Consider the following 11,213-nt stretch of genomic DNA (forward strand, 5'->3'; position numbering starts at 1 on the left):
ATGGTGGATGCTACAATGTCTGCCGGATGATTTCAACCGACATGGCCAAGAAGAGGCGAAGTCTACCTTGTAGCTAGCTGTCTGTACAGGTAAGCGGCTTGGCAAAAGAATCAAGGGGAAGGGGGGTTGCCAGTGTCTTCCTTTATCTATTCTGTTTTACTGTCGTCCTTGTTTTGTCTGGTTCGTGAATCCGTGCATCGTGTTTCGTCGCGGATACCTTGTCGAGGGCGAAAGGATTTTTTCCCCAACTGACGGAGCAAAATGTTCAAGATGCAAAGCTGGGGAAAGATACAAGGCTCGCAAAAGTGGCCTGATTTTCGAGCTTCTCACCAGGGTTTGACACAAGAAACACCCCTGGGTTGCGTCCCGATCCGGAATAGCGCCAGGATTCACGTTCCAAGAGTCGGCGCCAAGTAAAACGCGGGCAAGGTAGAAGCTTAACTGTAGCAAGGGAATGATCTTCTACGACTAGATGAATAGTACCCGTATTGGTTGCTTTTTTTCAAGTCTTGCCTTTGCTTGTCATTTTGACTGGCCAGGATACCCAAGTTGAAGGTAGGTACCCATAGCTATGTGGAAAATGAGCTGATGTGTGGATCAGGTCTAGATCTTGGCGCTAATGGGACCCTGTCTCTTATGATGGTGGCTCCGTGCTATTATTGTTTCCAAACCAAAGATACGACCAGATTTAATTAATTGGATGCGTGACGGATGTGTTATTGTCAGTTGTAAACTTGAGGAAATAGCACGTGGTGCTCGAAACAAAAATCAGGGAGTCAGATAGGATTCAATCAGGCAGGACCTTGGGATCAAGAGGCCGCTTTGCTGCCAAACCCTAGCAATTCGACTCGGGTTCGGTTCATCTTAAGTACTTAAAATGAACTACTGCAGCCTGTCATCTGTCATGGAAAGAACTATTATGACAGGACCTAAATTGGAGAGATCAACAACCACGTGCATCTTGTGAGTTGCCTAAAAGAGGGGAGCGCGAGGAAGAAGGGGCGGAGGAAGGAAGTAAGGAAGGAAGCAAGGAAAGGAAACATAGCAAACGTTGCAGAACAAAAACACCATTTCAAACATCGAACAGATACCTGTCCAGATACGACGACGTACTGTAGTAACTAACTGTAAATCGAATATTTGGGGGAGCCCCGCCAGCGACTGGGACCCCCCACAGCGGCTACCACGCGACTAGGCAAAATACAACATGGCACTTTCCTTTGGCCCTTTCTTTGGCTTTACGAAGTACTGTAATTCGGGGGGAACGGCCGCTACCATCTGGAGGGCCGGGCAACCCATCCCACCATTCCATGATGAGTTGTGCCCAACAGGTCTAGCCTATCTGATTCGGTCGAGCTAGACTAGTGGTTACTCTCGCTTCCAACTACGATGGTGGACGCGTTTTAATTTCCCGAATTGACAGCAGTGTGTCCCAGTCAGTACCAAGCCGCCAAGCCAAGTCACGAAGCCTGGAGCCAAGAAATCTGCGCCCAGGGACCCGATATGCAATGCAGTGTAACCGTTTCTGACGAGCGCCTCTCAACTTTCTCGGCCCCGGCTTGGCGCGGGCGCGTGCAGAAGAAAGCAGCCATGCGACAGGATACCATTTCTGTCCAGTAAAAGTATCATTGTCATTGGGGTGGATGGCCTGCTCCTCCCGATGCACACCTCCCCCAAGCTTTCTTACCCTACCCTAGCCTAGTAGCCTACCACTCAGCCGCGCCCCCAGGGAGGCAGAAAGACAGAGAGGCAGGCAGGTAAGCAGGCAGGCAGACAGGCAGGCAGGCGGCGTGTGCAATAACCTTCTTGATGACGCTGGAGTCTTTTCGTCTTGGCGGTTTTGCTCTCAGGTTTCGGCGATCCAGATCGACCAAACCGCTGGCTGGGGTTCAGAAGGGTGGCCATGTACCGAACAGTACCGTGCCGCTCGAAAACGCCCCCCTAGTTCCCGGTCGTGACCTGGTACCACATCACTATGGCTTCGTGGGGTTGCATTCTTGCCTGGCCCGTGGCCCCCGAAGAGTTTTGAATCCCTCATGGGTTGTGCTTGGCAGAATCCGAAAATTGTTTGGGGCCAGTAACAACAACCTCTAGGCTAATACTCTCAACTCCCCAAAGTTGCCTGAAATGGAAGACTGCCAGCGGATCCCGCCAAGCATGTGCAGCCCAGTGGCTAATGGTGATCTCGACGGGAAGCCCTTCAGGGGATGGCAGTCAAGCATGGCTTGGCTGCCGTTGCCAATGATAAAAAGTCTTGGTTTCCCTCTCCGGGCTTGAAGATGGACTTCTTTCTACCCCATCCCGGAGATCCTTCTCTTCCAGCCTACGCCTCTCAGTCTTACCGTTCCGTTCTTGCTTCGTCTTCACTTCGTCACTTTCTAGGGCTGGTCTCTGCTTGGATTTATTGTTTATTTTTCCCATCATATACCAAACACACACGTCAATTTCGTCCCTCCGTTACAGCAAAAACGCAAAAATGTCTGTCTCGCTTTTGTTTAGTCTGAGCATTTTGGCCGCGTCCGTGACGCCGGTTCTGTCGTCATGTGCCTACGGCACTCACCTGATGCCCAGAGCAGAGGGTGGTGAGGTCAAGGTTGGCAAGTTCGGATACGCCGGTTCTATTGTAAGTTGTTGTTTACTTTGCTTGTACCTGTCTGTACATCGTCATGGTCCGTTCCGCCAAGGGATATCCAAAGCGGTTGAGGCGTCTACTAGAAGGCTTGGGACTTCTCGGCCTGCAGCGCCATGCGTTTCGATCTTGGCACCCTCGCAGTGACAACTCACTGGTGAAAAGCTCTCTTGGCCATTCCATCAACACCCTCTCTCTATATCCGGGGAAAAAAAAGAAGAAGAAAACCACAACAAGCGATATCTTGCTAACCATGACACCTCTCACCCTTCATAGGCGCCCGCCAACTGGGTCGCCCTTGACCCTACTGCCAACGCTCTCTGCAACACTGGTACCAATCAGAGCCCCATCTCGATGACGGCCGGAAACTTCCAGGTCGTCCAGGCCGCCGATGTTCAGCTGGAAATCCCCGACTTCCCGGCCACAGAGTTTGAGAACCTCGGTACCACCGTTGAGGTACGTAAAAAAGCAGAACTAGAAGGAGCAATGCAGGATGGGATTCCTGAACATGGCAAGCTAATGCGGGATTATTGTGGGTTGTCTAGGTCATTGCCAAGGGTGGTAAGATGACGGTTGCTGGCGTGAGCTACGACCTCCAACAGTTCCACTTCCACCTTCCTTCGGAGCACTTGGACAACGGCACGAGCATGGCCATGGAGATGCACATGGTTTGGCAATCCGCCGCCAAGGAGATTGCTGTCATTGGAATGTACATTGACATCGAGGGCAACCCTGCCGCCGCTGCCCCGGCCGCTGCCCAGCCTGCCCGCCGCCATGCTCGTCACCTTGAGGCTCGCGAGGACGCCGACCCTAGTGCTCCCCTCCCCGGCATGCAGAAGATGGGTGAGACGGCCCGCGTCGCCGCTGCTGCTGTCAAGTCCAACCTTCTGGCCACCCTCATGCCCGAGGTCTCCAAGATCGCCACTCCCGGTACCAAGACCGAGACGCCGCCGCTGGTCATGTCTGAGCTGGTTCAGCAGATCAAGTCGGGCTCTTTCCAGAGCTACTCGGGCTCACTGACCACACCTCCTTGCAGCGAAGGTGTCCGCTGGCTCGTGTCGACCCAGAAGCTCGCCATCTCGGCCGAGAACTTCTTCTCCATGCGCAACGTCATCGGCTTCAACGCCCGCTTTGCCCAGAACAACCCCGGCCAGCCTAACCTGATGTCCCTTGCCACCGCTTCCACCGGAGGTGCCAAGAACTCCACTGGAGGTGCCAAGAACAAGCAGAAGCAGCAGCTGACTGAGGCTGAGAAGGCAGCCAAGAAGGCGCAGAAGGCAGCCAAGAAGGCTGGCAAGGGCAACAACGCCACTGCTCCGGCAGCTCCCGCTGCTGCCGTTGCTGGCGCCCTCCTTGGTTCCACATCTTTGTAAATATGAGACCACCGTCTTGTGGAAGAGAGCTTTGCAACGTCAAAGATATCATACTAAAAAAAACACTTGCAACTTGCCTCTTAGATAATCTTGGTTTGTCCAAGAGCCAATTGAAAAAATTATTAGAGTTGCAGCGTCAGAGGGTGGCTTTCTTTTCTTAGCTAGATACATGCATGATTTGTATATATGTTGATTACTTTTTCATAGCGGGTCTGATTTTCTTTGTCTTTTTTTTTCGCCAGAGATACTCCGTTTAGTTTTCTTTTGGGTATAGACTTGTAAATAGGTACATACTGAATCTCTTATCTATCCGAACAAGAGAGCAAGCTGGATCAATCTCCCACAGTGCCCACCAAATGCACGGTTATAGTGATGTAGAATCAAATGTGTATTTATTACTGTACGTAACACTAAATCCGACTGCAACATCTTCTCTTCAGCAGGCCCTGTGTGACAAGTAGCCAGAAAAATAGTCTTTCCAGACGTCTTGAGGCCAGTAACATAGCCCTTTTTTTTTTCTCCCCCGCGGGAATATTACCCGGCACCTGGTTCCAAGACATGGTGTGTCGGGAAAGGGGGGCTGTATCACAATGTTCCAGGTGAGTGGTGAACCAACAAAAACAAGTATCGGTGGTGATTTGTTTATTAGATGGTCAGGGCAAGACGATTGATGAGAGTGATGTGTTGCACGAATGGAACGGTACTTTTTTTCAGGTCAACAATCGAGCAAGGGAGACAGGAACAGCTGGGGTAGGTATGTTCCGTCCTACCCAGAGCGAATAAAGGCCACGAAGTAAGAGGATATAAACTAGGAATGGGGAGGCTATGGAATACATACATCCGGATTACTGCCAAGTCCAAGTCAAAATAAAAGGCTGCGTTTGTTCTTTGGGCGCAAAGTATGCCACGGTCAAGTACAGATTTCTATTTTTAACTTTCTTGCGAGGGCTTCATAAACATAGTTCCTTGGACGGAATCGAGGGCTTAACCGGAATACTACCCAGGAAATGGAAGCATTGGTAGCTTAGGTTGCGTTATGACAGCCGATATCTTGAATGGCGGCTCCTAGACGCGGAGCTTCCGGATACAACAACTTGGGTCTACGTAATCGATTATAGAGTTCCAGATGTTGGCGGCGGAACAGGCGAGGAATGTTTCTTCTACTGTGGCTAAGGAAACTGAAATTTGATGGAGATGGATGGCTCGGATAGTTATCCGTCCCTCGGCGCTTGGTTTGATGTTGTGACAAGCTGCGCCTCAACGGAACATAGAGGTTGCCGACTTGGCGGCGGTTCGATTGTTTCTCAATTGCCCCTGGGTTGCAGCAGCCTGGGCGATGACGACCAGACCAGGGGTGCGGTACGGCACTTGCTGCACTTGGGCTGATATAAGTGGATTATGCTGTGGTAGCCCCATAAAAATAAGGCTGAAACTAATAGATGCTGGACGTCAGTTGGTCTTTTTTTTTTTTTTAATTGATTGCCCTCTTCTCCAACGTCAAGCACCAAGTACAACAAATAAACTTAACAAGGGCCAAAATCCCGCAAATCACATTAGACTGTGCACAGCTAGCACTTATGACAGCTCCGATTTCATAGACTTCTTATTCACGGTGTTTATTTGTTGTCCCGGAGAGGGAGAAAGAGAGGAAGATGGTGATGATGCGAGAAGCTACCCCACATATCTTTCTACTGTATTCCAGTGTCGGAGCTTCCCCGCAGGAACAAAGCCAAGCCATTAGGCCTTCTGTAGTCTTAGATAACTTTAGGCAGACATGGATATGACGCCACCGCGTCACAACCAACTCGGGTTGATATTTTTTTTTGGAACGCCCTTTACAGCACCTCATCGAATCGGCCAGTTGGGTGAGCTGTCTGATAGTGAAAGAAACCAAGTCTGAATATCACTTTACAAAGAAAAGAACAAAAAAAAAAAAAAAGAAGGAGAAAAAAAAAAAAAAACACATACTCATGGCTGCGTCAAATCCCCTCAGCCCGGACGCCATCGTGCAGTCCATGGCCGACGCCCTGCCGACGCACCAAAAGGACGACACCACCTCGGACCTGAGCGGCAGCTACGAGGTCCTCGCGCTCTTTACGCACGCCTGCATGGTGAACCTGGGCTTCCGCCTGGTCGGGCTCAGCGAGGACCGCAAGAACGAGGCCGAGTGCCAGGAGCTGGCCCCGCGCCTGCCCGCGGCCTGGAACGCCTCGTTCAACGCCTACTCGTTCGTCTACGCCCACACCCAGTCGGCCATGACCTTCACCATCAAGATCGACCGCATGGGCCAGCGCGCCGAGATCCGCGGCATCGCCAGCGACACGGACCGCGTCGTGCGCGTCGACGTCGCCCCCAGGGACTACGTCTCGTCCGCCGCCCTGCCCGTGCGCATCTCGCTGCTCGACCACGGCGCCGCCGAGGACAGGTCCGACCTTCCCGACAAGCTGCGCGCCGTCTTCGTTTCCAACGAGCGCATCGCCGACCTCGCCTCGCTCGTCAAGGTCTCCATCGTCCAGCGCCTCGTCCCGGGCCTCAACAAGCCCGGTTACCAGGAGGACCCGGACGACCGCGCCGCCGAGCACGACGCCCGCCGCACGCAGAGGGAAGCAGGGCCGGCGAACCCCCATCCCGCCCGGGATCCACCCCAGCCCCGCAACCCAGCCGCCCTGCCGGACCCGGCACGACCCTATCCCTTTGATGACCCGCTCGCCGCCCCGCCCCAGCCCCGCCGCCCAGTCGCCGACTTCCCGCCCCCGGACTTTGAAGACGAGTATGAGATAAACCGGCCGCACGGCCGCGGGCCCCTGGTCGGAGTAGGCGACGGCCGGTCTCCGTTCAATATTGGCCACGACGACCTCCACCCGCCCGGCCTGGGCCCCCACGACCCCCTGCGACCTTCTTTCGCCGGCGGTCTGCCACGTCCCGGCGGCGGCTTCGGCAGCGGTGGTGGTATGCATCCCACGTTTGACGATCCGCTCTTTGCTGGCCCCCGCGGTGGTCCGGGTGAGGGTGGAAGGTTCGACCCGCAAGTACCGCCGGGGGCACGATACGATCCTGTAGGCCCTGGCGATGATCTGTTCGGAGGAAGGAGAGGCAATAGGGGTCCCTTTGGAGGTGGCGGAAGGGGCAACGGAGGCTCGCCTTTTGGCGGTGGCGGCGGAGGTGGATTCGGATTCGGTGGTGACATAATTTGAAGTGACCCTGAAGGTCGACGACGACTGGTATGGAATGAACAATGCAAGCCGCTCACAGCTCCCCTCTGGTTGCTGCTTAGGAGTTTTGTACTTGTTGATGTAAAATAATAAAAAAGGAAAAAATAATGTTTTCAATACGTGTATCTCCATAATTACCCAGAGCATCCGTTTTCATTCTTCACACATAGTTTGGTGATGGCAGCGATACATGCACGGTAATTCTCTCTCTCTCTCTCTCTTTTTTTTTTTTTTTTTTTTTTGAATATACATACTTACGGGCTGATTATACTTCTTTATTCGTCCACACCAATCTTTTTCTTTTTTTCTTTTTTTTTCTTTCTTCGAGTTATATCTTCTTAGCGCGCCCAACCGACAATCAAGCAACGAGCTCGAAATGCTCCTACCTGGAACCTCCATCTCTAGAACAATGTATTGCGTCGTCATCATCATCTATCCATATGCATTCGTCATCCATTCACATTAAGCATCTCAGTCAACTGCGTGCGAGTCAATGACATCACATGCCGTCGTTTTCACTCGTAGCCATAGCACACTGAGTCTCTAACATTGTCGTAGCCGGTCACTGAGCTGCGAGTTCGTTGAGCTTGCCCTTTTCCTCCTCGTTGAGCTGCGTGTACCAGTCGGTGAAGCCACCGATGTTCTCGCGAGCCGCTCGCATAAAGAAGTCGGTCAGGTACGCCTGTGTCTCGTCGTCTCGAGCACGGTTGCCACCGCCCTCAAAGTACGACATGAGATCATTCTTGGTCGAACCCAGGCCGAGGTCCAGCACGTCAGGCTCATCCTCCCAGCCCTCATCACCATCGTCCTCGTCCAGCTCCGCCATTTTGGCCGCTTGTGCTGCCGCCGTGGCGGCTTCCTGCTTTCCTGACGCAAACAACAATTCGTCTATGAGCACCTTGAGGATCTTGAGCGATGCCGGGATCATAGTATATTGGTCAGGCGCTGCAGCAAAAGTTTGAAAGGGTCAGCACTATTCAAGTTGAGCATGTTCATGGCGTGTGGGCCAAAATTGGTCTTACTTTGCTTGGATCGTGACCTTGTCACAATTTTACTGCTGGACTGGTCAATGATGAGGTCTCCCTTGACCATCGTCTGGGCTACCCTCGGGTCGTTCAGAGAGTAGAGCTTTGAGAGGGCGATGACGCTGCGCACAAGGTTAGCATGGTTATCTGAATGCAACCAGATCTGAATCCTTACTTTTGCCGAATCTCATCAAATCCGGCGAAGAACGTCGAGTTCTCCAGCCATTTACTCAGGACCACCTGCAGCCCATTCTGCCCTCCGATCTCGATACCGCTCAGGAACTGCACGACGTCGGCTGCACCAGCAAGCGAAAGGCGGGCGAAAACGAGAATGAGTGACTGAATGAACTGAGCTGCACTGGCAGATGCGAGCCTTGTGGCGACGGCCTGCAGCAGCTTGAGAAGATAGGGGCCCAGGCGCTCTTGGCCGGCCTTCTCCACCAGCTCTGCGGCGAGGCCGCCAACCTCCGAGGCTGCGTTGTCCTCAATGCCGGGGCCCAGAAGTCTGTCGATTATGTACAGACACACTTCAAGGCCAAAGCACTTGGACTGCTCGTCCTGCCAACCAAACACCTGGTGATGATCGTGCATGACCATGTACTTGACGGCTTCGGCGGCAGGCCTTAGAATCTCGCCCTCGTCAGACTCCATCAAGATCTTGTTCAGTTTGGGCAGGAGCTGAGCAACAAGTCCGGCCGGCAGAGGCTCGACTCCCGACTCGAGGAGCACGGCGATGAGTTCCGCGGCAAGCTAAATGCAGGCGCCTGATTGTCAATAACATGTGTTTCCTGTGTCTATATCCGCTGGGGTGTGTGCACCTACAGTAATCAGCGGTTCGTTCTGCGCCATCTCTCCGTAGTTCAGTGCTCCGGTCAAGGTGGGCAGCACCCGCGTGCAGAGAGTGGCATAGGAAGCCGAGTCGGCTGCCAACTCCTGAACTATCTCCTCAAAGACTTCATTTACCAGCATGGTGACCTGGTAGTTTTGGGCACCGTGCTGTGCAACTAGGAATAGCAAGTCGAGAGACTTGATATCAGGGGCAAGAACAACCCTGCGGTTGATGCTGATGGCAGCACGCAGAGACTCGGTTAGGGCTACAAGCAGGTCGTCCGCATCCTCAATGTCTTGCAAGTCCTTGCTGTTGAGGAAAGACTCAATGGCCCCCAGGATGTGTAGCTGGCGGTCGCCTGGGACCACTCCTGAACGAACATAGTTCTCGAGCGCTTTGATACACGCAACTTGAACCAGCTCTGACGGGTCTGATCGGATGGCGTTGATCGTAGGGTCCAACAAAGCCAATGCAGGCGGGAAACCCTTGGCTATTGTGCCAGACACCAAGTAGCCGCGTGCCTGCAGGAGCGGCTGTTCGACCCTGCTTATGGCGTAGTTCACAAGCTCCAAATAGCCTTGCAAGATCGGTTGGGAAATTTCCTTGTTGCACTCTTGCATATCCGTGGCCAACATGGTGAAGAGATATAATGCCGCCTCCTGTGACCTCCAGTCGCTGCTGTCGGTGCTGAATATGGTTTTCGTATTAGTATAGAGCCCCTCGAGCGTAGGCTGGACTAGCCACTCGCCAAGTTTGATCAGGAAGTCACCGCATGCTGTCCTCGCAGTGTAGTTGGCTGTTATGGAGCCTTCCTCGGCAAGATATAAGGAGACGTCGATATCCCAAAGCTGTTCCTCCTCGTGCGGGATCCGGGCAAATGACACTATCAGCTTGATCATATCCAGAATCCAAGGGGTGCTTTGCGCACCGAGCTCCTTTTGAACCGGGGCTGCCCGCATGCACTGGTTCAAGAAGTCGAGCTCCTCCAGGACCAAAAAGTCCAACGTATATGGAAGACCGTCGGCATCCTCAAGACGGCCCTGGGTATCATTTTCAAGGTATTGCGAGGCATAAGGGACCTGAAGCCTGGTAAGCTCCTCCCAGATGATCTGAAAGAAGGCAAGGCTGTGCGGCAGCAGGAGAGACGGAAACACCATCTTGATCTTGATCAGGGTCCTGGCAACTTGAAGCTTCAAAGCAACCGGGCCTCTCCAAACATCGGGTTGCTGGCCATTGGCCGAGACTCCTTCAGGTAGCGGCGTCTTCAGGACCTGTTGGAAAAATGGTAGCCATCCGCCCAGCGCCTCCTCTACGAACCCCTTGACCTCCTTTGGGTGATCATCCTTGACCATATCAAGGAGGTCGAAGCACGTTCGGAAGACGGACACGGCAAGTGATCGGAGCAGACCGTTTCTTTGCTCATTCAACGCAACCTGGTAGACGGCGCCAACAATGTCACGAGCCATGGTGAAGAACTGGTCTTCGCTCAGGTTCTCCTCCACAAAGTCGTTGAGTACTTTCAAAGCGCCGTGAAGCTGATTGTCGGAGCCAGCAGGCATGACGCTTAAGAGGGTAGGGACAAGAGCCGGCCATCGTTCGGGGAAATCGACGTTGGCGATTTTGCTCACCACGTAGCTGTTCTCGCGCGAGCACAGTCGTCACATCAGCAAACACACTTCTACAAGCGGCCGGAGAACCATGGATATTTCCACTCACCTGACCGAAGCCTTGACCTTGCGCTCGTTGTCATCGCTTATGGCAAGCTCCAGCAGCTTTGGACGCAGCTCGTCCTTAATGTGATCTGGAATAGGGATACGAGGACTGCTGTCATCATCATCATCTTCGGAATCTTCGCTCCAATTGCGCTCGATAAACTTGCGCAGGGTGATGAGAGCGGCCTGACGGATCTCGGTGGAGACGGAGGCGTGGGCGGCGACGTTGGCCAGAGACAGGGCGAATGCTGGGTTGGCCTGTGCCTGTCTGAGCTCGAGTTCAGCTTGCTTCCTGACACCTTCGTCAGCGAGCTGAGTGTTGCCCAGCAGGCCCATGAGTTGGTCCTCCATGGCGGGCGGCTGCTGTGCTGGAAAGTTTTGTCGTGCGGGTGAAAACAGGATCGAAACGGCGGAGGAGGGGCAGGGTTCAACG

At 53.4% G+C, this 11,213-nt stretch overlaps 4 protein-coding genes across 4 annotated transcripts; 3 read left to right on the forward strand and 1 right to left on the reverse strand.

Moving 5' to 3' along the window:
* Positions 1-1,809: 1,809 nt before the first annotated feature.
* PpBr36_01207 (uncharacterized protein) lies at positions 1,810-2,094 on the forward strand (the record flags this gene model as incomplete). Its single annotated transcript, XM_029888395.1, has 1 exon — positions 1,810-2,094. One exon carries the CDS (start codon positions 1,810-1,812, stop codon positions 2,092-2,094), a length of 285 nt encoding a protein of 94 aa, XP_029750591.1.
* Positions 2,095-2,464: 370 nt separating this feature from the next.
* Positions 2,465-4,002, forward strand: PpBr36_01208 (uncharacterized protein; the record flags this gene model as incomplete). The annotated part of the gene is made up of 3 exons (XM_029888396.1): positions 2,465-2,623; positions 2,906-3,085; positions 3,175-4,002. The coding sequence occupies exons 1-3, from the start codon at positions 2,477-2,479 to the stop codon at positions 4,000-4,002; spliced, it is 1,155 nt and encodes a 384-aa protein (XP_029750586.1). The 5' UTR covers positions 2,465-2,476.
* A 1,970-nt stretch (positions 4,003-5,972) lies between these two features.
* PpBr36_01209 (uncharacterized protein) lies at positions 5,973-7,196 on the forward strand (the record flags this gene model as incomplete). The annotated part of the gene is made up of 1 exon (XM_029888397.1): positions 5,973-7,196. One exon carries the CDS (start codon positions 5,973-5,975, stop codon positions 7,194-7,196), a length of 1,224 nt encoding a protein of 407 aa, XP_029750585.1.
* A 580-nt stretch (positions 7,197-7,776) lies between these two features.
* On the reverse strand, positions 7,777-11,131 carry PpBr36_01210 (uncharacterized protein; the record flags this gene model as incomplete). Its single annotated transcript, XM_029888398.1, has 5 exons — positions 7,777-8,159; positions 8,237-8,361; positions 8,415-8,989; positions 9,062-10,703; positions 10,785-11,131. 5 exons carry the CDS (start codon positions 11,129-11,131, stop codon positions 7,777-7,779), a joined length of 3,072 nt encoding a protein of 1,023 aa, XP_029751641.1.
* Between the last annotated feature and the right edge of the window lie 82 nt (positions 11,132-11,213).

Source organism: Pyricularia pennisetigena, chromosome 2, assembly GCF_004337985.1.
Source record: "Pyricularia pennisetigena strain Br36 chromosome 2, whole genome shotgun sequence".
Classification (NCBI taxonomy): Eukaryota; Fungi; Ascomycota; class Sordariomycetes; order Magnaporthales; family Pyriculariaceae; genus Pyricularia; species Pyricularia pennisetigena.